General features: G+C 39.8%; 3 protein-coding genes across 6 annotated transcripts; 2 read left to right on the top strand and 1 right to left on the bottom strand.

Annotated features, from left to right (window-relative positions):
* Nucleotides 1-1,035: 1,035 nt before the first annotated feature.
* LOC130103834 (glutathione S-transferase 3-like) lies at nucleotides 1,036-3,227 on the top strand. The gene is made up of 6 exons (XM_056270160.1): nucleotides 1,036-1,204; nucleotides 1,584-1,635; nucleotides 1,737-1,869; nucleotides 2,003-2,144; nucleotides 2,225-2,350; nucleotides 2,981-3,227. The coding sequence occupies exons 1-6, from the start codon at nucleotides 1,118-1,120 to the stop codon at nucleotides 3,110-3,112; spliced, it is 672 nt and encodes a 223-aa protein (XP_056126135.1). The 5' UTR covers nucleotides 1,036-1,117; the 3' UTR covers nucleotides 3,113-3,227.
* On the bottom strand, nucleotides 3,121-4,779 carry LOC130103835 (transmembrane protein 14A-like). Of its 4 annotated transcripts, none has more exons than XM_056270161.1 (5): nucleotides 4,656-4,779; nucleotides 4,470-4,551; nucleotides 4,264-4,381; nucleotides 4,084-4,171; nucleotides 3,121-3,293 (listed from the first exon to the last, which is right to left on the bottom strand). In XM_056270161.1, exons 1-5 carry the CDS (start codon nucleotides 4,766-4,768, stop codon nucleotides 3,260-3,262), a joined length of 435 nt encoding a protein of 144 aa, XP_056126136.1. In that variant the 5' UTR covers nucleotides 4,769-4,779; the 3' UTR covers nucleotides 3,121-3,259. The 4 variants fall into 4 exon arrangements, with proteins under 4 accessions (XP_056126136.1, XP_056126139.1, XP_056126137.1 ...); XM_056270164.1 differs by having other exon boundaries at nucleotides 4,470-4,548; nucleotides 4,656-4,777; XM_056270162.1 differs by having other exon boundaries at nucleotides 4,264-4,365; nucleotides 4,470-4,548; nucleotides 4,656-4,777.
* Nucleotides 4,780-7,220: 2,441 nt separating this feature from the next.
* Nucleotides 7,221-24,727, top strand: si:dkey-286j15.1 (uncharacterized protein LOC796378 homolog). The gene is made up of 16 exons (XM_056270145.1): nucleotides 7,221-7,457; nucleotides 7,921-7,991; nucleotides 8,327-8,442; nucleotides 9,997-10,122; nucleotides 10,215-10,354; nucleotides 10,453-10,537; nucleotides 10,642-10,777; nucleotides 11,724-11,917; nucleotides 15,623-15,733; nucleotides 15,825-15,964; nucleotides 16,063-16,147; nucleotides 16,252-16,408; nucleotides 19,235-19,428; nucleotides 19,559-19,712; nucleotides 21,032-21,159; nucleotides 24,410-24,727. The coding sequence occupies exons 2-16, from the start codon at nucleotides 7,925-7,927 to the stop codon at nucleotides 24,725-24,727; spliced, it is 2,151 nt and encodes a 716-aa protein (XP_056126120.1). The 5' UTR covers nucleotides 7,221-7,457; nucleotides 7,921-7,924.
* The last annotated feature ends 906 nt before the right edge of the window (nucleotides 24,728-25,633 follow it).

Raw genomic sequence — 25,633 nt, 5'->3', positions numbered from 1 at the left:
CACTCGGGTATTTCGCTCGCATCATCAAGTGTTTACAGTGGAAGTTCGATCATAGATTTGAGTTCGATGCATGATGTCTGTGGTTCGATGGCTGTGTCGGCGCATAACATACGTCATAAACAAACTTATCTGATTGGCTTACGGGTAACCAATGATTTTAAACTTCAGTACGCGCCCCCTAGCGAGAGAGAAAACACTTCTCTATTATGCTATCCCAGACTCTGTGTACGAAGCAAAGTGAAGTAGCAGAGTCTGGTATTACCAGGCTAGAAGCCGAGCTTCCCTTGCAGAAATCGCGTCTGGTTTGTGTATTTTTTATTTAAGAAAGAGGAGTTTTCCCAATACCGTATCGAAACTTTTGTATTCAACAGAAGAAAGAAACTCATTCAGGTTTAAAACAACTTGAGAGTGGGTGAATGATGACAGAATTTTCATTTTTAGCTGATGATCTATCCCTTTAATTTATTATTGTTAACAATTGTAACTAAAATATCATTTGTATTGGCAAACCAAAGGTTTACATCAAAATTACACGTAGGCTACCAAAATATGTGCACAATTTCTTTAATTTATTAACTTACTTTACAGAAAGATTCTTTGTCAACTTTTCTGCTTAGTAATCGTGACTCAGTTCATTACGTTATGAGTCACAATTATAATTTGACCAGTCATAGTGAAGTGCATAAACGGCTAGGGATAATGTCATAAACTAGCATGACGTAGCATTTAAAAAAAAAAATCAAAATTAGTCTATAGTAGTATACGTACATAAATGAACATTTAATCACTGCTGGAGCATTTTTACTTTATTTTTCATTCATTCGATCAGCAGACGCTTGTCTGGACAGTTTGAGCTGTAGAAAACTGACCCAGGAAGCAGTGCAACTGTGTTTTTTACATGCCTCGAGTGATATCAGCAGCATATTCACAACAATATTCCTGTAGATGTGCGTGTGGGACAGTGGGTGTAAGTTTGAGCCCTTTGTCCCGATGCAGCACCACCCACGAATTACACAACACAGTCCACATAAACAGCCAGCACAGTGCACTGCACACACACACACACACACACCGCAGAAAAACGTTTTGGACTGAAGTGACGCTTTATTTTGTGAAAATGTCTGAGAAAGTTGTGTTGCATTACTTCGATGGAAGAGGGAAAATGGAGTCGATCCGATGGCTTTTGGCCGCGGCTGGAGTCGAGGTTAGTTGCTCTGGAAAACTTCTCCACGTCTATCAAAAAAATGCAGGTGCAAGAAGTGGAAATCGATTAACACTTTACATATAGCCTATGTAACTTTTTCCTAATAAATGTAGTTTATTTGCATATGACGATCACAAAACACCTGCTTTAGAAATTGAATGTGTGCATTGTAATGTGATCTCGAGATCAATACTTTCATTTTGTTCTTGTAGTTTGAGGAGGTGTTTTTGACCACGTGACGTCTTATACAAAAAGAAATGCAGTTGCAATTTGCAAGTGGAACTCGATTAACACTTTACATGTAACTGTTTCTTAAGCATGCGCAATAAATATAGTTTGTTTGCATATGACAGAGATCAATGCGTTCTTGTGTTCACAGTTTGAGGAGGTGTTTTTGACCAAGAGGGAGCATTATGAAAAACTGGTGAATGGTAAGTTCAGTAAATTCCTCATCAGTCATCTCTTGTTTTATGTATATACTATTGCATAATGTATATTATTATTATGAATGTGATTGCTATGTTGGTTGCAGAGGGAGCCCTGATGTTTCAGCAGGTTCCTCTGGTTGAGATAGATGGGATGCAGCTTGTGCAGTCGAGGGCTATCCTGAATTACATCGCTGGAAAATACAACCTCTACGGAAAAGACCTTAAAGAACGGGCTTTGTAAATATCAACTTTTAATGCAAATTGTTCCGTGACTGTTATGAAACTAGATTCCAGTAATCCGTTATTTTAAATAAGATTCCTTGTTTTTCCACCACACCTAAGCAATTATCACTGTATTTTTGTCCTTTAGGATTGACATGTATGCAGAGGGCCTTAGTGATCTAATGGATCTTTTAATGATGTCTCCTTTTACACCTCCTGAAAACAAGCAGAAAAGTCTCAGTAATATAGAGCAAAAGGCAAAAGAGCGCTTCCTCCCTGTGTTTGAAAAGGTATTGAAAGCTCTGACTATTCATTCCTCGTATTTTGAAGCATTTATTATCCATAAATATGACTAATATGACTTTTTTAGGGTCTTGCAAACTCTCATTTCCTGGTGGGAAACCAGTTGAGCCGCGCTGATGTCCATCTTCTGGAAGCCTCTCTGATGCTGCAGGAGTTATTCCCTACAATACTGTCAACCTTTCCCAAAGTCCAGGTGATCTGTTCCACGCTTTCCCACACACACCATCAACCCCAAAATTGGACTTAACAATACCATTATTGGTCACACTTTATATTCTGTCTCTTTAACTACTATGTATTTGCATCAAAAAAGTAATTATCAGGTACAGTGATCTTATAGTGTTGATGTTGAAAACACTTGTGCTGATGTTGAGGAGGATACAGGTCAAGAGGTCACCAGTGTAATTACAGATGTAATTAAATGCAGGTATTTTTACATATAAGTACAATACTGTAAAAACATGCGTGTACACAATAAGTGCATTGCATCAAATGATTCATTAAAAGGTTAGTATATAGTAGTTAAAGACACTTCATATAAAGCGGGACCGCATTTTTCAACTTACGTTTTAGTTCTTTTTGTGAGCATGTCTGTATCTTTAAACGTTGGCAGTCAAACAGTCAGAATAGAGTGAAGTTAAGTTTCATTAAACCTTCAAATTTATATTTAACACAAATAAAAAAACACAGTTTTGATTGTCAGATATACAGTAATAAGTTTAGTGAGTTGCCTGACCGATTCAGTCCATGAATCAAACCCATAATTCCTCTTTTTTTTAGCAGCATGATTATGATTTTATATAATTTTTCATTTGTCTCGCAGGCGTTCCAGGGGAAAATGAAGGCCTTACCAAGAATCAGCAAATTCCTGCAGCCGGGCAGTGCGAGAAAGCCTCCGCCTGACGAGGTGTACGTGAACACCGTGAAGGAGGTGTTGAGCCACGGCTTTAAGTAGAAGTGAACTAACTTACAAGCTTCTTTATTAAAACTGACACGCGAACATGGACAGATTTATTTGGAATGTACAAGATACAGTTATAATAATGTGAAATGAACATCGCAGCTGTTCAGTACATGTTGTCTGGAAGGTCCCAGTGATCACTTAGAAGATCAGAATCCGGAAAACCATCAGGAGGCTGAAATAAGAGCAGACATCAGACAGATCCTCAGCTGCACGTCTCCTGTTCATTTCACATGTATTTGCTCTAGTAATAATTTTGATCTTAACTACTATGGAGCATATAAATAAAAGACAATATTCGATCAGTCTTCCTTATGTTCATGTGGTAAAATAAAAAACAGTGTGGGGAAAACATGACTTGAAACATGGTATTTTCAACTAGATTTTTACTTCTTGCATAAATGTAGAAGAAAAGTCAAATGTAAAGTTCATGCAGATACTGTAAAATGAAATCGCAGAACTTTTCAGGCTCTAGTTTTTTTGGGGGTTTCCGAAGACTACAATCAGAGATGTCACTTATCAAACAATATCATCATTATCTTTCAAATTCTAAAAAAGCTAAGATAAATAAACTATTAATAAAACAAAATGGTATAAAGTGCAGCACATGCAATGACTGGCAGCTTTAACCAATGAAAGGATACGACAAAGATATCACTATTCAAACTAAGCTGAATCATATACTTGGATATTTATATGAGGAATATCACGCTCATAACCATGTGAAATGTCTTTATATAGCCTATCTATATCAAACAGGCTCCCGCATTCATTTTGCATGAAAATATTGTTTAATAAAAAAAATTAAACACCAATTTCATATAGGCTATATTTCAATAATTCATGAATAAAAGTTTTCAAGGGTTTTGAAAGACTTCAAAGCTGTACTAGCCATATTTTGATACGTCTGAACACAATAATATAGTATATTTGTAACTGTGAAAGAGTTAACAATGCCACTTTACCTCAGCGCTGCCATGATCCCTGCAGGCATTAATTTCCCAGATTTCCTGAACCTCATTCCCATCACAACTGCAAGTACGCCAGCAGACACTATAAGAAAAAGCAATGAAAGAGAAAGTTCAAAGCTGTGTAAAGTAGGCCTACATTTGCTGAGTATTTCTAAAGAAGGGGGATTTTTATACTTAAAGAGGTCCAGTAATCCTGTGGATCATTTGATATCCGAAAGGCTCCGTATGCAGACACACTTCCAAAGAAGAGTCCAGCGATTAATGACACCACACTCCCTGTGGGAGTCCAGCACTAGATTCAATATCTCCATATCTGCAATATTTAGCTGCACATGCTCAATTCGAAAGGTGCATGAAAACAACAACAGCACAATTCATACCTTTTCTTTTATATCCCATGAATCCCCCCAGAGCAAGAGCTGCAGCATAAGCGAAGCCCCACCAGTCCACTGCCATCTTCTGCTGGACACATGAGCATCATATCATCAATTATAATAACATCATTCAAGAACACATTGCAAATGAAGCTGCATGACTAATCCAAAACATAGTCAGCGAAGTCATACCAAATATCGCGGGTGACCTGCAGGTATGTATGCTTTAATAGCTGGAAATGAGTTGTGCAAGTGCTGTAGTGCAGCTGTGCTGAGCAGAGTCTAAAATCTGTGCTGAAGTTCATAACACGGAACTGACGTCACGATGACGCGGGGACAGGGAAGTGAGTGTGTGAAAGGCAAGCGCGCCAAATCCATATACAGTAAAAGGCCAAATCAGACACCGGAATATTTTAAACCACGCGTTAAATTATTTACTTATAAAGATAGATTCATCAAAAACGAACTGTTTTCTTTTGCACTGTACTGTACGCGCGCGAGTGCTTTTCCTTTAATGTAACGCTCGTGGCGCGCAGGTTAATTCTCTAATTAGTATTTGGTTCATAATCTAATAAAACAAGCGGTGTGACTATAAGGAATGATCACCTCTAAAATGTAAATGCATGCAGGTGCGAATGAGCTCAAAATTATTTTTGAAGCACCTGCAATATGCAACGAAAACTTAAAATCACCATGAAATCAAAATAGACCCATTTTTTAAATTATGGAATATTGCCGTATTTATTATGAATTTATCAGTGCACATCATTGTTTTTTCCTTCATGTGCCTCGAAATCTTGAATTACAATAACCTCTTGCGTCTTCTCTTCTCGGTGCGAGGGCGGGGCAACCTGTCACTCACATGATACCAACCAATAGCAAACCACAACTATCCCCCACGTGGAAATAAAGCCCCGCCCTTCATTTGTTCTTGTTCGTGAATTAAGCAGTTTCACTCAAATATTTAGGTCTATAGTTTGACTCTAAATTGAACATATGCACGTCCTTGTTTCCGCATTGGGCATTTACAGTTGTATTTATATTTCAATGCAGTTACCACATTTACCTAATTTGACAATTAACCAGTTTTATTGATTGCAATAAAGAATTGAATCGAATGGGAACGTTGGAATAAGAAACACAATTAACATGCACACAACATTTTTCCATTCAAATGTTGTTTTTAATGTGATGACTAAAAAGATTATTTCTTCATTCTTCTGAGATTGTCTCCATTTGTGAAACGGGATGTTTCAAGATGTAGGAAATCCAACATGTTTAAATAAAAAGACATTAATTACCACTATAACCAGTAGATGGCGGCAGAGGAGCATTTATTGGCTCATATTAATGTAGTATATTTTTTCACACATTTTGCTTTTGAATAGATATGAAACATCGCTAGGTCACTATAAAAAAAGCACTATAAAATCACTACGTTTATGAAGTACTCACAAAGTCTCATGAAAAACAATAAAGCGAACACCGCGCTCTCCCTCCCTTTATAATCACTGAAGCTGTCAGTCAGTGCTCGGATTTCTGCACACTTGAGAAAACTCTTATTGTGTTGAATAAATCTAACTAAAGTGCCCAATAAATCTTTAATTTATACTTTTTTTCCACATGAAAGTGTGAAAACTGATGGTCGAATTGAATTTTGCTGAGAAGGAACACTGAGGAACGGGTCTTTTTTATGTCATTTTACATTTGCTAGGCTTTACATAAACTAAGTATTACACTATTAATGCTGTTAAAGCTTCCTCAGGACATTGAAGATAACGACACACCAACAACAAGTGACATATATTGTCATATATAGTGGCTTATATTATTGCAGAAGTTCTCAAGCACGTTCCATATAGTCAATATTAACATCAGAAAATCATGTCAATATCGAACAGAAATGCAGCAAAGCACTAAACCTATGTTTAGTAAGCCACGAATGGGGACAAACAATCAGTGATCGCCATACCCTACTCTTCTTTGGTCTGTTGTGGACTATAGATGTAGTAGTATATGGATATATGGATCTGCATCACTTATGAAGTCAGATTTTATTCATATTACAGGTGCAATTCAAACAACTCCAGTTTCAGCCATGTTGAGCCAGGAGAGTCTCCAATAGACATAAGACGTCAAAAATGATATGTAGCATACTGGATCAATGTACAAGGGCATAAAACAGACCAATAATAGAAGAAAAAACAATAATAGAGTTGGGAGACAACAAACTTAGCAGGAATATGTTTTTCATGGAATATCATTAAATAATATAACATTTTCATCAACAGTTACAGTTTCCCCAATAATACCTCCTTGGTTATTTAGTTAACCTGACGTATAACGCACTAAGAATAATGGACTTAAAGGGATGGCTCACCAAAAAATGAACATTTTGTGTTGTTCCAAACCTAAACGAGTATCTTCTTCTGTTGAACACAAAATTAGATATTTTAAAGAACGTTGTTAATCAAACAGTTGACGGTAGCCATTTACTTCTATAGTAGAAAAACAAATACTATAGAAGTGGCTGCTGTTAACTGTCTGGCCACCAACACTCTTCAAGAGACTGTATCTCATCTATAGACTCACTGTATAAAGTAGGTCTCATCACTTCACTCTCACTCACGGGAGGGGGCGGTATGCGCCCAAAGCTGGTGTGCGACCCGCCATTAAACCCACAGAAGAAGAAGCCGTTCTGTTCCTATCGTTCTTCTTCACAAAAATACACTATTCCCGCGGGGGGTTGTAAGGCTTTCATGACGACACAGCATTTTCCAGTTAATTTACTTTATAACGCTTAAAATAAACGTTAGGTTTTTGTTTTTTAACCCCAACCACTGGGTTACACAAACTGGGTCACTGCTGGGTTAACTTTACATTGTTGGGTTATATTTAGTAACAACCCAGCTTTTGGGTTAAATACGGTTCCCGCGGCGACGGTTCGAATTTTAACGGTCGAGTGACAGTCAACGATATACATGAATGTAAAAGGTAAGTCGTATCGTTTTATGATGTATTATTATAACATTAAGTATTGTCTATTGAGACTTACATTTTGTATCATTAAGTTGTGAGTCAGTTTTGTTGTCCTCTATCGATTGTATTATCACAGTTAGCTCGCTAGCAGTATAGAGTAAAAAGACTAATCAAACAATTTAGATGTATATTAAAGTTAACAATATTAATGGCTGCTTACATGATGAATGTCGATAAACTAAGTAGGTCAATAAAATCATTGTAGCCTATAGCATTACGCCATATTTACTATATTCCGGACTGCTATTTTTGTACTGGTGCCACTACAATTGATATATTGTCATGAATGTAACGTTAACTGTTAATAAATGTATTACAGAAGTGGAATAGCCAATAGCCTTAATCATTTTTCTTATAAAACTACTGCTGTTTTTGCATTTATAATGTGTTGTACTAAATGTGTGTACTTATGTTTTAGAGAAATGGATTCCTATGTGAAGGAAAGACTACAGCAGTGGAACCTCTGCCATTTAATTGAAACATTTCAAGGTAAGCTATTTAAATTAGTCATTAATGGGTCATTGACATGTAAAGCTTAAAAAAAGGTGTTTTAAAAATATATATTTTCAAAACAGATCTGCATATTTTTGAGTCATGAACAATGTGTTTAAACAAGTTTAGGTTAAATAACATTTCATTAAGGTAAATAAGATAACAAAACATAAAATATGTATTATTTAAATGTACTAAAAATGATTTCAAACCAAATAGGTTTTATAGGATAAAGTGATATATGACATGAATTTATCAAATTATTTAAGAAGGGAAATAATGCACTAGGACACACACAACACATGTTCTTTTTCTTGTTCATCTTAACACAGAGGAAGGAGTGGATGAGGAAAGTTTCATGCTACTGGACGACGCCAGCATCGCCGCTCTAATTCCAAGAATTGGTTTCAGGGTTAAATTCAAGAAATATCATTCAGAACTTCTGGGAGTAAGTTTACACTCACTAAACAAACAACAGCTTTTTTGATCACATGTTTCAAGTGCAGTCAGTCAGGTTTGGGGAAAAACAGAATTACTTTTTGCACATCCAAATTTGATGACATTAACACGATGTTATACAAATGCAGAACATTCAATTTCTTATGATCATAGAGGAGACGCATATTAAAATGTGTCAAACAGTCATCATCCACAACAGATCATTTGCACAATCAACATATTCCAACACAGCCACCAATTAATTACACGGTGAAGTAAACCGCTACTTTGATCACTGATATTGTAAATAGCTCTTCTACATCGACTTGCTCACTCAGAATCAAGTGGTCTACGCCAGATGTCGTATGGGTCACATAAGTTTGACCCATGGTTTTTCACTTAAAGGTGAAGACACAACTTTATGCATGTTTTGTGAGATTCCCTTATCTGTCAAACATTTTTTATTGGATTGTCCTGGACTTAATACAGAATGCTCTTTTATGAAGTTACTTCACTTAAGGACATATTTAATAAGATTATGCCTGAAACGGTGGTTTTAGATTTTTTTTTAATCATATGTTAATTTAAAAAATCTTGTATAATATGACTTGCTATTTTTGTATTTGTTTTTTATTGTATTTATATGATATTGTATTTTTGTAATGGATTTTTTGCCATGAAAATAGCTTTGAATGCTGACATGGCATTAAATAAAATAATCTGAATCTGCTCACTCAGATCATCCTAATGTCAGTACCATAAACAATCAATTTGAGGGAGCAGCTGAACTACTGCTAAAACAGGGGTTTCATTTAGTCAGAGACTTTGCCGTTTCCATGCATTTCATATGTCGAGCGTTTGGATGCATTAACTGGCAGCGAGAGACAGATGGCAGTCCAACAGCACCATTGCAGCCTGTTCTTTAAAATAAATGCTAGAATACCAGTGCCCTCGAATGACCAGCCACCCGTGTCTAAACAACTCTCCGTTCTGCTTGTCCTGTGTGGCATACAGGCGCCCAATGATGCTGTGCTCTCAGCTGTTGTTCCTGACCAAGTTTTGGAAGCACTTGGTTGTTGGTGCATTAGGGGTGGGCGATATGATCAAAAGCTTAGATCACAAATTTCATAATTATCAAAAAAAATTATATAATTAAAAAAAAACTAATACTCACCTGAAAAAAACTCTGCTTACTGAAGACAAGTAAACACTGATAAAGAAAGAGCAAAGAAAACAAACTTCAATAGAACATATTAGACGCATGAAAAGACATACCTGACAAACTTCAAGAACTAGAAATACTACATAAAAATTAGGCTAATCAAATGTATAAAAAACTGCATAGTCTTTACTATGGTAAATATACATTTAATCTTATTAAAGTTACTAAAGTGATTCAATCAAGAGCAGTGAGACATTTTCTCTTTTTTTTGTTTTGTTTTGTTTAACGCAAGCTAACGATAAGCTTTCATGACTGCAAAAATTCTGCAAAGCTGCACTGAAGGATCTACAGTTTATAGCTGATAACGTCTGATATTTACATTCTTTTCCCTCTTTTAAACAGTCTCTGGGCAATAGCTCTGTCAACAATCAATCATGTCCCAGTCAATCACCTGTGAGGAATGACCTACCGACCCCAGCACAGATAGTACTGGAAAGCTGCCAAACAAGATCAAGCAACTCAACCTTTGTAATAGCACGTCTTTCGATACACTTGAACTTAAATTTTAGGCTGATATTTTATTATGTTTAAGAACAAATTGAATGTTCTTCTTTTCACAGGATATACGAGAAATACTGAGCAATTCTGGAGGATCGGCGTTAATATCATCTTTAGACAGAGACAGGCACCTAAGCCTCAAGGACCGATGTCAGATGGTGCGGTTGTTGGTTTCTCATTTGATGGAAAGGTTTGGGGAAAAGTGAGTAGAACTATTAAATGATAAAATCACTTGACCAGTGGAGATGAATTAATAAACTGGCCTATATGAGCGTTTCATATGCTTGTTTCTTTGTATAGCCCAACAGCCGAGATCAAAAAGGAGATGGCTTTGGCAATAACTGCCCAGTTTCCTTGTCTGAAAAGCAATGAGGGATACGGATATGTAAGTTGTGCTGACACATTCTGATTAAAAGATAATCAAGGGCTGATAAGGAGAATTAGTCCCTGCTTTATTATGACAGTGGTTTATTATGTGTTTTGTTGCAGGAGGTGTGGTATACACCTTGTCGCTATCGTCACCCTGCAACCGGGTATCTAGAAGAAAGACTCCGCAACGTGAGGAAACGTCTGAGGAAACAGCCATCCCAGAATTCATCTTCCCAAACCAGTTTTCCATTGCCAGGTACGAACTAGGGATGGGTGTGTGTGTGTGTATATATATGTGTATATTAGGGGTGTAATGATTCAAATCACTCACGGTTCGGTTTGTATCACGGTTTTAGTGCTATGTTCAGGGAAAAAAGGATCAAATAAAAATAAATAAAACAAGAACAAATAATCTTGGCAAGGAACAGCACAAATAAATACAAAGTAGCAAAGATACAAATAAAATAAACTGTTTTCCAGGTAGGTTTCACATTAGTTTTCAGGAACATAAATTGAATAAATTAATCAAATGTAAAATAGCATTGCATATTTGACTGTTTACATTAAAGATTAATTCTTATTAAAGTTACAAAAGCTATTCAATTAAGAGCAGTGAGTGATTTGCTTTTGTTTTGTTAACAGTAAAAACATAGAATATTAGGCTGTTGTCACTTTAAGACATATTGCACTGGTCCAGTACACTGCTACTGTTACACATGCGTTGTCTTTCTCAGCTGTTTATGTTCACTAAAGACATACTTATGGTTTGCTAGGATACTCGCCAAGACTGGCATGTCGACACAATGTTTGTGTGAATTTGTTTTTGCGCTTAAAGGTGTGTGTAAATTAAGCGTTATCTCCAGGTGCTGCCACCTTTATCAGGCACATTTTACAGATTGCCTCAATAATGTTTGCAGGTTCAATATTAGCATTGGGTTTAAATCCAGAATATTGCCAAATAGGCACTTTTACATTTAGCTTTGAAAACAAATCTTCCGCCATCGTCTTGTCAATCAGCTCGCCTCGCCTCTCGTCATGTGATAAATGAAATCTGACTCCTGCTGCTGATCTGTGAGTCCGACTCACTCTCATTCGGCTCTCTTTTTCCTCTGTTATCTTGCATTAATAAGCCTCCACTATCATTCCTGCTTGTGGTTGCCAGATGTTCATGATTTTATGTTAATGTGTTTTAACTTCAATAGAGTCAGAGTTGTCTTCGACTGACATTCACACAATGCTTGAGTGGCTGAAGAACAATAGAGGCCCTCACAGCCAAGTCATGGAGTTCATGGGACAAACAGCACCTCATCAAGCCGCATGGATTCGATCCCCTGGAACGGAAACCATAGAAGAAATCAATGGAGAATATCCCAAACTTCACGACTTTCCTGGAATGGTGAGTACAATGATGTGCTGGATAGGGAATTTGCTGATGGGTTTTAGTCTAGATTTAAACTTACAGAGTGTGTCTGCTTCCCGAACAGTGTTAGGAAGACTATTCCAAAGTTTAGGTGCTAAAAAGGAAAAGGATCTACCAATCTGAAGTTGATTTTGATATTCTAGTTATTATCAACTGGACAGAATTTTGAGGACCATAAACGTGAAGGACGAGAATTAGTGCTGGGCAAGTTAACACGTTATTATCGCGTTAACGCATTTATTAATTAATGCCGACAATTTTTTTATCGCGCGTTAATGCAGTTTTTTTTATTATTATTATTTTGAAAGTCCGTTGCTCACTGGCTCTGAATACACATAGGCCTACAGTCAAACCATGATCACAGGAGGGGTGGGATGTTGGTCAGCCAGCAAATAACCCACCCAAACAAGCAGTGGAGAGGCTTTGGCAGGTTCTCTCAGGTGAACAGAAAGGGAGACAGCGCTCCGCGAGTGAATGACAGGCGCTCTATGGATAGTAACCATGGCAACGGCTTCTGTGCGCTACGCAGCTGTAGCCTTTTTAACTTAAATTAAAATTAAACATAACTTTACCTGATAGGCCTGCGTTTAGTTTAGCGGGGATGCTCTGCCATGTGAATTCCCTCCTGTTGATGTCCTGATAACTATTTAGATTCTGGAAACTCACAAACAGCGAGCCGAGGATCAGTCTCTCTTCCAATGATTTGTGCTGCGCGTCGTGTACAAAAAGTTAGACTATTCAACTTCGGCAACGCGCGGGCGCGTGCGTGAGGCGAGCATGACCGCAACAGTTTCACAGGAACGCACCCGCTTGTCGCTGCACCTGTGCTCGACCACTTCACCTCACTCTAGGCTGATTTATACTTCTGCGTCGGACCTATGCAGGAGCCTCTACGCTATAGACTACGCGTTGGTTTTCATTTATATATCTGCGTCGTTGTCCGCGTTGACGCGCAATTACACATGCAGAGGGAGAGTGTGAAACCCGGGGAGCGGTTCTAGCAATCACAGCGCTTGCGGTACGCGTAGAATTGACGTTACATTTTTGGAGAGATGCACGTCAGGGTACGCGCGCTACACAGCTACCTCTGTTTAATGTAATCTTATGTGGGAAACCATGGCATGCCATGACCAAACCTAAGCTGCTATCAGAGAAGTAACGTTGGTCGACTTATATCTGTAGTAGTGATCATGACCCTTTGACTACATAGACTGTTTCTGCTGCTCCCTGATACAAAATACCTGTTCAGAAAAAAAGAAAAAAAAAAGAAAACTGGACTCGTTTTAACAAGCTAGATAAAAGGTAGTGGCAAATAGCTTTGTTTAAATATTTGATTACGTTAATGTTTAAGTTGAGATTTACAAGAAATATTTTATTGATACTGTGTAAAGGGAATACTGCTGGTATAAAATCACCTTATTTGTTTAAAGTTTTTGCAAACCACATGTTATTGCACTTTTGTAGCAGTACATTTAAATCAAAAGTGCGCAATACACTACTTTAGAATTCATTATTCAATTTTGCACGTAACAATGCGATTAATCGCGATTAATCGCAAGAAAATCATGCGATTAATCGCGATTAAATTTTTTAATCGTTGCCCAGCACTAACGATAATGCATGAAGAGCTCGCTCAAGTACTGGGGAGTTAAACCCTTTATTGCTTTGTAAGTAATTAGCAATTTTTTTTTTAAATGTATACAATGTTTAATAGGGAGCCAATGCAGTGTTGATAGAACCGCCCTAATATGGTCATACTTCCTGGTTCTGGTAAGAACTTGATCTGCTGCATTTTGGACCAGCTGTAGTTTGTTTATTAAGCGTGCAGGGCAACCACCCAGTAGAGCATTACAGTAATCTAGCCATGAGGTCAGGAACGCATGAACTAACTGTTCTACATTTGTCACTGAGTGCAGATGTCGTATTTTTAAGATGGAAGAATGTGGTTTTACAGATGCTAGAAATGTGGCTTTTAAATGAAAGATTGGTATCAAACAGCACACCCAGGTTCCTAACCGACGGCGAAGACTTGACAGAGCAGCCATCAAGTGTTAGACAGTATTCTAATCTAGGGTATAACATGCAGAGGTTTTTGGTCCAATCATTAGAATTTTTCAGAATTAAGTAGCAGGAAATTACTAGTCACCAATTTTTTATATCAGCAGCTAATTTTGTGAATTGATAAGTTTCGTCGGGGCACAAAGAAATATAGAGCTTCATCAGCGTAACAGTGAAAGCTAATGCCATGCTTCCTAATGATATCTCCCAAGGGGAGCATGTACAGCAACGGTCCTAGTACTGAGCCTTGAGGTACTCCATACTGAACTTGTGATCGATATGATATGATATTATAGGTAGCTTGGAAGATTGGAAAGGGTGAGACTAAGGCTGCGTCCCAATACCTCCCCTTACCCTAGATTTCTGCCCTAACCCTTGTTTTTGCGCGTTCTCGTGTAGGGGTAGGGTGTCCCAATACTCCAAAGAGCAAGGGGGAGTGCTATTCTCCCCTTAAAATCAACCCTCAAAACATAGTGCGGTCCGATGCAGGCTTAAAACGAAGTGGAAGATGAAATTACCCAGGATACCTTGCGAACTCAGCGAGCCGGTCAAATTTTTCAACTAAGATGGCGGACACCGCTGGAAAGGAACAATTTTATTTTAAGTATATTTTCGCAAATACGCATGTTAAAATGTCGAAATATGTTGGAATATGTTAGTTTGATGCACATCCAATGGACTGTTGAGTTTTCAACACTAATGTTAGAAAATATTTCACGAAGCTATCTGACGATGTTCATATGATATCTGCCGAGTGCTTCAAAAGCAAATCAAATATACATCTGATCTGGGTAAGTTAGTTAATCTAATTTTATTTTCGATTTTGGCTTCCAAGGATTATAAAAAGAAGATATGTGAGGTAAAATTATTCAAAACTAGCCGCGTTCGTCTAGCGCATCATCTTCCCTTCACAGCGCGCTGTCATTTCTCTCTAAACCCAAACCTAACGTCAGAATCAGCACTGAGCACAATCGGTGATTGTTGTAAAGTGCAGTGTCTGCGGTTTCTTAATTGCGGGACGTTGGTGGTAAAAACAGCTACTAAAAGCACAATGATCCGCGCAAGAGACGTTGCCCCGGTTCCCATGGCGGCGCGCGCGCGTTCGGAAACGGATTGCAACTAACGTTAGACAAGCAAACTTTGGGTTTTGTGTGCGCTTCTAAACGATCAGATACAAACAAATATATGGCAAAATTACCGGAAATGCGTCTTCTATATTCCACATGTCTTCTCTGTTGATTCATCAGATGTAGATAAACGAAACAAACAGCCCACACAACAGGCAACACAACAACTGGAACCGGCAATTTTATGAATGAAAATAGTAGTAGAAGTAGTAGACACTTTGACGCTGCGCGTGACGTATTGAGGATTGCCGCGCTAATTTGCATATAGTGGTGTCCCATTTCATAGGGAAAGATCTTCAACCCCACTTCCCTCGTTGAGGGAACTTTACTTTCGAGGGCACTCAAAACCAAGTGGAAGTTTTAAGGGGGGAGAAATGGGACAGGGCCTAATTCTGCATAGCTGCACTAAAGAATCTTCATTACAGCTACACATCGTTGTCATTGCATTGCTGATAACGTCTGATATTTACTTTTATTTTAATTTTATTTTAAACAGTCTCTGGGCAATAGCTCTGTCAACAATCAATCACCTGTGAGGAATGACCCACCGACCCCAGCACAGATAGTACTGGAAAGCTGCCAAACAAGATCAAGCAACTCAACCTTTGTAATAGCACGTCTTTTGATACACTTGAACTTAAATTTTGGTAATTGTTTTATTATACTTCAGAACAAATTGAATGTTCTTCTTTTCACAGGATATACGAGAAATACTGAGCAATTCTGGAGGATCGGCGTTAATATCATCTTTAGACAGAGACAGGCACCTAAGCCTCAAGGAGCGACGTCAGATGGTGCGGTTGTTGGTTTCTCATTTGATGGAAAGGTTTGGGGAAACGTGAGTAGAACTATTAAATGATAAAATCACCTGACCAGTGGAGATGAATTAATAAACTGGCCTATATGAGCGTTTCATATTCATGTTTCTTTGTATAGCCCAACAGCCGAGATCAAAAAGGAGATGGCTTTGGCAATAACTGTCCAGTTTCCTTGTCTGAAAAGCAATGAGGGATACGGATATGTAAGTTGTGCTGACACATTCTGATTAAAAGATAATCAAGGGCTGATAAGGAGAATTAGTCCCTGCTTTATTATGACAGTGGTTTATTATGTGTTTTGTTGCAGGAGGTGTGGTATACACCTTGTCGCTATCGTCACCCTGCAACCGGGTATCTAGAAGAAAGACTCCGCAACGTGAGGAAACGTCTGAGAGGCCAGAGACAGCACAGCAATCCACAGCCATCCCAGAATTCCTCTTCCCGACCCAGTTTTCCACTGCCAGGTTCGTGCTAGGGATGGGTGTTTATATGCAAAGGGTTTTAGTGTGCAGAGAGAATGCTGGTACGTTAGCTGTTTAGACAATTTGCACGGCATAAAACTCTATAATTACTGTAAAATGAAAGGGATAGTTACATTTATGCATTTGGCAGACGCTTTTATCCAAAGCGAGTTACATTGCATTTCAAGGTACACATTTACATTCTTATCAGTTCTTGCTTTCCCTGGGAATCGAACCCATGACCTTGGCGTTGCAAGCACCAACGCTCTACTGTTTGAGCTACTTCTATCTCCTATGCCATTCCAACTCAGTGTTGTTTCATGTCTTTAGTGAAAAACGACACCAGATCTTAGGCAGAATATCTGAGCATCTGTATCCCAGGTCCTCTGCAGTCATGCGGTAGCTTTATGTAAGGGACACACTAAAGCTTGACTGATAATCTTCACCTTAGTTTTCAAATATCATGTTGTTAAAATAGATTAAAATTGTTTTTATCATTTTTAATTTAGGGATTTTAACCTCAAGATGTAAAGTAATCGTCTGTTTTTTGGTTTAAAATGTAATGTTTATATTTTGATATTTTTTGCACATAGTGTATAGCATAGCCTAATAGATCCATTCACTATATACACTATATTGCCAAATGTTTTGGGACGTCTGCCTTTACATGCACATGAACTTTAATGACATCCCATTCTTAATCAGTAGGGTTTAATATGGGGTTGATCAAACTCTTTGCAGCTAAAACTGCTTCAACTCTTCTGGGAAGCCTTTCCTCAAGGTTTAGGATTGTGTCTATGGGACTTTTTGAGGCACAGATGAATGAATGAATGAATGAGGCATTTATATAGCGCTTTCATATGTACTACTGTACACCCAAAGCGCTTTACAATCATATCAGGGGTTCTCTCCTCAACCAGCACCAGATGTTGGGATGAGAAGGCCTGGCTCGCAGTCTCCACTCTAATTCATTCCCAAAGGTGTTATATCGGGTCGAGGTCAGGACTCTGTGCAGGCCTGTCAAGTTCCTCCACACCAAACTCGCTCATCCATGTCTTTATGGACCTGCTTTGTGCACTGGAGCGCAGTCATGCTGGAACAGGAACATCCACAAACTGTTCCCTTTAAAGTTGGGAGCATGAAATTCTCCAAAATGTATTGGTATGCTGAAGCATTAAGAGTTCCTTTCACTGGAACTAAGGGGCCAAGCCCAACCCATGAAAAACAACCCCTCGCCATAATCCCCCCTCCACCAAACAACCCACGCCATAATCCCCCCTCCACCAAACAACCCACACCATAATCCCCCCTCCACCAAACAACCCCACGCCATAATCCCCCCTCCACCAAACAACCCCACGCCATAATCCCCCCTCCACCAAACAACCCCACACCATAATCCCCCCTCCACCAAACAACCCCACGCCATAATCCCCCCTCCACCAAACAACCCCACACCATAATCCCCCCTCCACCAAACAAACCCACGCCATAATCCCCCCTCCACAAAACAACCCCACGCCATAATCCCCCCTCCACAAAACAACCCCTCGCCATAATCCCCCCTCCACCAAACAACCCTACACCATAATCCCCCCTCCACCAAACAACCCCACACCATAATCCCCCCTCCACCAAACAACCCCACACCATAATCCCCCCTCCACCAAACAACCTCTCGCCATAATCCCCCCTCCACCAAACAACCCCACACCATAATCCCCCCTCCACCAAACAACCCACCCCATAATACCCCCTCCACCAAACAACCCCACACCATAATCCCCCCTCCACCAAACAACCCACACCATAATCCCCCCTCCACCAAACAACCCCACCATAATCCCCCCTCCACCAAACAACCCCACCCCATAATCCCCCCTCCACCAAACAACCCTACACCATAATCCCCCCTCCACCAAACAAACCCACGCCATAATCCCCCCTCCACAAAACAACCCCACGCCATAATCCCCCCTCCACAAAACAACCCCTCGCCATAATCCCCCCCTCCACCAAACAACCCTACACCATAATCCCCCCTCCACAAAACAACCCCTCGCCATAATCCCCCCTCCACAAAACAACCCCACGCCATAATCCCCCCTCCACCAAACAACCCTACACCATAATCCCCCCTCCACAAAACAACCCCTCGCCATAATCCCCCCTCCACAAAACAACCCCACGCCATAATCCCCCCTCCACAAAACAACCCCTCGCCATAATCCCCCCTCCACCAAACAACCCCACGCCATAATCCCCCCTCCACCAAACAACCCTACACCATAATCCCCCCTCCACAAAACAACCCCTCGCCATAATCCCCCCCTCCACCAAACAACCCTACACCATAATCCCCCCTCCACAAAACAACCCCTCGCCATAATCCCCCCTCCACCAAACAACCCCACGCCATAATCCTCCCTCCACAAAACAACCCCTCGCCATAATCCCCCCTCCACCAAACAACCCCACGCCATAATCCCCCCTCCACCTAACAACCCCACGCCATAATTCCCCCTCCACCAAACAACCCCACACCATAATCCCCCCTCCACCAAACAACCCCACACCATAATCCCCCCTCCACCAAACAACCCCACGCCATAATCCTCCCTCCACAAAACAACCCCTCGCCATAATCCCCCCTCCACCAAACAACCCCACGCCATAATCCCCCCTCCACCTAACAACCCCACGCCATAATTCCCCCTCCACCAAACAACCTCACGCCATAATCCCCCCTCCACCAAACTTTACTCTTGGCACAATGCAGTCAGGCAAGTACCTTTTTTCCCTCATTTTAATGTGTTTTAACTTCAATAGAGTCACAGTTGTCTTCGACCGTCATCCAAACAATGATTGAGTGGCTGAAGAACAATAGAAGCCCTCACAGCCAAGTCATGGAGTTCATGAGACACACAGCCCCTCATCGAGCCGCATGGATTCGATCACATGGAACAAAAACCATAGAAGAAATCAATGCAGAATATCCCAGACTTCACGACTCTCCTGGAATGGTGAGTACAGTTTTCTGAAGGGTTGTTATAGCCTGTAGTAGAAATCCTACATTAATTTAGAAAACAAAAATGCTTCATCCTATTATATTGTTACTTGCAATCTAGCATTATTGTTGTTGTTTTTATCTAGATATTACAGGACTTTGAAGTTGTATTCCCTGACCATGCTGACCGCCTTTATGAATTTTGGGCTCCTATCTTCACTGACCGGATTTTACTTTTCACAAAAAAAGAACCCAAGGCTTCTGACGTCCTTCCAGAGAATCTGGAAACACTGCCAATAGGTAGGACGTCCTATTAAAATCACACACAGAGTACCATTGTGTTCTGACTGGTTGACTGAGGGTCTAAGTGGTTGAATTTTCAGTAACTGCACAAGAAGTTAGGGTTAAAGGAGTAGTTCAGTTCAGAATTAAAATTTCCTGATAATTTACTCTCCCCCACATCATCCAAGATTTTCAAGTCTTTCTTTCTTCAGTCAAAAATAAATGTTTTTTGAGGAAAACACTCCAGGATGTTTCTCCATTTAGTGACTTCAATGGGGGTCGAAGGTCCAAATGTCAGTTTCAGTTAGTGGTGGAAATTTTTATTCTTTCCAGAGACTCGTTCATTTTCAGTTCGTTCACCAAAATGATTCGTTCAGTGACAATTTCTTCATATTACAAAAATACTCCAGCAGGGGGTGAAAAAGAGTGTCTCTTGTGCTGTCTTAAGTCAATGGGCGTATTTACTTGTAACAAAAAAAATGATTTGGCTTTGTTAAAATGTGTGCCTAATTTACTAAATTAATAAAATAAGTCTAAATAAGTGGTTCAGATGACCAAAGCACAAGGTTTTCTTGGATAATTAACATTTTGATTATTTGGTCAGACATACACATTCATAAATCTAGGATTATATTAAACGTTGAGTTATGTTAAATATGAATATAAACTATCGTATGTGCACACGATAACTGCGCCTTGCATGCCCTTTCTGCTGATTGCTGAATGAGATTGAATCACATGCTAAATGACAGATCTACCCGGTACTCTCATTCATTTCATTCACGAACGAAATGTACCAGTTCGTTCAATTCGTTCACGAACGAGATCTCTCTCGTTCAGACTCAAAACAGAGCGATCTCGGTCAGTGAAGGGCGTATTCGTTCACTACATACAACAAATCACATGCTCCGTCACATCTCATACTCGAAGGCTATCGGCTCGAGGTTTAGTCATTCTTTGAAAAAGTCCACAGAGATACCCGGTTCACTGAGCTGTGCATGCGCTGCGCGGAGGGAGGGATTTCAGTGAACGAGACATATGACTCAATGGATTACGAGAACGATTCGTTCACCTAAAAGATTCGTTCAAAAAGAACGATTCGTTCACGAACGTAACATCACTTACACAGTTACTCACTCATCACTAGTTTCAGTGCAGCTTCAAAGTCTCGACACGATCCAGCCGAGGAATAAGAGTCTTATCTAGACAAACCAGCGGACATTTATAACAAAATACACATTTATATACTTTTTAAGCACAAATGCTCTTCTATGGTTGCCAACTGCAAGCTTAACTTTTTTTCTGATGTGTTTCCTCTGTAAACTTGTCGTTCAAAGATGTTCGTGGAGAAATTGCCTTAAATTGCCTTCCTGTCATCCTGCCATCATCGCCATATCGCACAAATGAGAAAATTGTGCGTCCAACATATGCGGAAATGAAGCGCAGCTTCGTCGACATTCAACCTGTGAGTAAAAGCAACTCTGCAAAATCAGCTGTATTAAATTACACTGTATCCATTCCTCCTCTTTCCTTCAGGGATCGTGCTTGTTCACAGCAGGTGTCGTGACTAATGTTCAATCATCACTCTCAGGGGCTGTTTACGACACCGCTTTCAACTAAAAACGTAAAACCTTTTATGCGTTTTGGCCTATCGTTTACACGCCAGCGCTGTTTTGGGCGCCTGAAAACACAAAACGGGTTTCAAATTGCAAGTTTTTTAAAACGATCTCCGTGTAAATGACAAAACCGTGAATCTCTGAAGACGATGACGTCATGCACATGCGTATCATGTGTTCAGTCACGTGTTCATCGCCCTCTACTGGCCTGGCAGCAGAATACAGCGCTTTTAGTCGTTTTTCCAGATCCATGTGAACGGGGATCGTTTTGATGATGGTGTCGTCTGTGCGCAGAAAACTCCTTTTTTAAAGGGGTCATATAATGGTACATGCACTTTTACAAGTTGATTGTACTGAAATGTGTGTTGGCAGTGCCTGTACACAACCATCATATAATGATAAAAATCCATCCAGTGGTTTTGTTTTAATCTCCTTATATGTTTTCCCCTGCCTCAAATCGAGCCGTTCGACCGTGTGACGTCACAGATCTGACGCCCCTCCCACGATTGTTGATTGACAGACGCGTTTCAACACAGACCCGCCCTCGCTCGTGAGAGCTGTCAATCATAGTCTGCGTGGACCGGCGCGGTCATTGTTGATATGCTGGAGCACTGTCTATGAGCAGAATGGCTCTAAGCGATTGTGGTGTTCTGTTCTTGGGTGCAATAACGAACACAGTCATTTTAATGTTCCTAAATCCGAACCGCTGAAGACGCAGTGGCTGAGTTTGTTTTCGAAGGGAATATTCCCCACGAGCAACGTCACTGCTCTCATGTTTGCGCGAATCATTTCTCAGCAAGGCAAGGCAAGGCAAGTTTATTTATATAGCACATTTCATACACAATGGTAATTCAAAGTGCTTTACATAGGAGGAAATAATTAAAACAGTTTAGAATAAAAAATAAAATAAAGTACAGTAAAAACAGTCGGACGAACTGTGGCACAGTGCTCATTCAGTAAATGCATAGCTAAACAGAAGTGTTTTGAGTCTGGATTTGAATGTGACTACTGTAGGAGCAGACTGCTTTATAAACGAGGGTCAGTATAAAGCTGGTTTTGCTAAGAAGCTGCTCCTGAATAAAGGATCGGTACCAGATATTCGTGTTCCTGCTGAACCTCTAGAACAACAAGTGAGTGTAACGTTTTATTATCCTTTATATTAATATTTATATCTTTGCAAATCGCTTCACAATGAATGCGTCTAAGGTTTACACTCAGGGTACATTACTGCATGTTTTCTATGTACGACGTTCTCCATATAATTCATAATCCCACGTTTATAATGAACAATGCGTTATGGTTATTGTGTTACAAACGTGTACGCGCAGAACAGAGAGGCGGGGTGAGCAGAGCTCATGATCATTTAAAGGCATATGCACTGAAACGGCGTGCTGAAAACAGAGCTGTTTTTGACCAGGTAAAATAAGTGTTTTCTTATAATACTAATGAGAATTTTTAATTAAAGTATATTACAAACTTTTAATTTAGACCCTAAAGAATCATATTAGATTGTACAAAAATGGCATTATATGACCCCTTTAAGCATATTGTTGTCGTGTAAACGCACCCTTAGAGTGAACATTTTATTAAATTCTACAGCACTGCTTTAGTGTTACATTTACACTGTGTAATTTAACACTGCTGACTTTGCTTCGATTCATTTGTAGGGCTGTCACTTTTGTGAAAAAATCCTATTCGATTTTTGAGACATACAGTAAATGTTCATTAGCCGCGTTTCCACTGCCAGGCCAGGGCCGGGCCAGGGCTAACAGCGAGCCGAGCCAGTAGCCCCGCAGCGCTGCCCTAAACCCCGCCCCTAACAGGCCTTTCTGGATCAAACGTCATACATACAACCCAACCCATTTCAGCGGGTATTATGAATTTATTTATTTTTTAAGTTAGGAAGATAGCATGTATATTAACTCACCGGCCGTGGCTGAAGCCTGCAATAGTGTCCAGATTGTCTCGCGAGTCGCCACTAACAGAGGGACGGTGACCCAGCACACCGATGGTGACCCAGCACACGGTGACCCAGCACACCGATGGTGACCCAGCACACGGTGACCCAGCACACCGTCCATCAAGTCGAACCATGGAATTTGGGAAGTGTGCATGTTTGTGAAAATGTGCATCTTGCTTCAGATCATAACGTTCCATAACACCGATAAACTCCGCCTTTTACCTTGAGCACGCCTCTAGCCCGAGCTGGCCCGCTTTGGCCCAAGGTATTCGACGGGCCAGAAATCCTGGCCGTTGGCCCAGAGTAAGCCCCGATCAAGCCCCGGAAGTGACAGTGGAAACGCGACTGGCCCTGGCACGCACTAGCACGGCTCGGCCCTTGCCCGGTAGTGGAAACGCGGCTAATGAATCGATTGTAAAATCGATTTTCCATTTCTAAAGACGTTTCCATTTTCAACATCAAATATCGGCAAATCCACGGACACCTAACAGGCGTTAGGACGAGCGTAAAGAGGGCGCTTGAGACGCACAAGTCAGCAATATTTCTGATGATTTATTGGCGTGAAGTTTCGTGCACAATGACAAGCATTGAGATTAACACCCTCGACCCGCCGAATGCAGGTAAAAGTGAGCTTTGGCGGGAAACGCTGACAAATCACGAGCCAGTCTGACGTGTTTCTGTGTTTACTCACTTTGCTGGGGAAGATCGTTTAAGCCAAATCTGTGCGGATTTAGTGCAAATACGCAACTCGTGAGTCCTCATGATATATTAAATAGTGTATTGTGCAGAATCTGCTCATTTCTGGCGTACTTGAACACACACACGTCACTGAGCAACACATAACGGCGCGCTTGTTCACTTGCATTGAAGTAATAGCGAATACTAAAAAGCATTTGGTGAACAGAAAAGACATTGTTATTTTCCAGCATCCCACATGTTCTGTGTGCTGTGTTGATCTGTCCACCTAAAAGGCCGTTAAAATCGATTCCCTATTTTCGTTTTCGAAACTTGTTGGTCCGATCGAGTGTGCAATCGATTTTCGAACGTAAAGTGACAGCCCTATTCATTTGTAAAGATGTATTGTATCCATGGAATATTGTCACAATGCATGTCAACTGAACTTTATTTATTGTTTTAAGGTTGGAACTGATATGGTTCATTACCTGGACAGCGAGACGAGCCCGGATCCACACGTGCTGGTGCTCGGGGACAAAGGGAACTTCTCCGAAGTGTTCGTCATTTTCAACGGGGAGGCAATCGAACAGGAGACCTTAGTTCAAGCTGTGGATTTATGTTTCAAAATGTTTTATGTCTATGCCATAAACTATCCAAAGCCCTCTGCTCCCATTTGGGAGTTTTTGCAGCATGCCATCTTTAAAATCCCCGGAGGAGTGCCGTCCACACACTGCTGCCTCCTGAAGAACTTCGTCTTCACTGATCATCAGCAGGTCCAGTAGTCGACAGATGCACTTGTAGTTTTATCACTATGTATTTATAACCCAATGCAGACAGTGTAGTCTTTTTACTTGAAGACTTCATTACCCGCTGGAGCCGCTCAGTGTTCATCCTTTATCTTTCGAAACATAGAACTTATGAATAACCAAAAAATAATCTAGGGAATTCTGTATTTATCTTTAACCAACATTAAATAAATGAGCTTAATGATGTTCATTCCTCAACTTCTAAAATTAATTTCTACTTCTCTTCAATGTTGAAGATCAAAAGCTTTACGGAAATCACATTTGTATGAAGAGAAATAATTATTATAAAAACTACAAATTATTCTTAATGAAACGGACCTTATCTTTTATAAATACTGGGAAATATTTTATTCTAAGGGTGTTCTAGTGCTAAAAGAAAAATCTTTAAATACTGTTAGCGTTAGTGGTAAAATATAAAAATATATTGTATATTATAAATATTTAACACACATAAACAAATAAATAAATCGGTCATTAAATGGAATCCATATTAACAAGATAAACACTGTTGGCTTAACACCCACATTTATCCAAGACCGCACACATTTATAAATCACTGTCAAGGAAATTATTTACTTTGGGTAATATTTTATTTGCTTGATTAATTTTTCAAAACCATTTTAATACATACATTTTGAAAGTCTCAGAAATGAAATAAAATAGTGTATAAAAAATACTACAGGTCTAAAAAGTCAAATGAATTTGTAACGGTTCTTGTGTTTAGTTTAAAGTCAGTTTTCCCGTCTCTTCTAAAAGTAGGAAATGAGACACACACACACACACACAAGACAAAATGAGATCATAAATCAAATTGTTGCTTGTTTCTGAGGGTGTGTATGTGCAAATAAACGTCACTATAGGCTGAGAATAATTCAGGTGTGA

The sequence above is a fragment of the Rhinichthys klamathensis genome, unplaced genomic scaffold (genome assembly GCF_029890125.1).
Source record: "Rhinichthys klamathensis goyatoka isolate OS25496 unplaced genomic scaffold, OSU_Roscu_1.1 h1tg000298l_1, whole genome shotgun sequence".
NCBI lineage: Eukaryota > Metazoa > Chordata > Actinopteri > Cypriniformes > Leuciscidae > Rhinichthys > Rhinichthys klamathensis.
The sequence above is the reverse complement of the archived record's forward strand: the minus strand, read 5'-3'. Positions and strand labels throughout refer to the sequence as shown.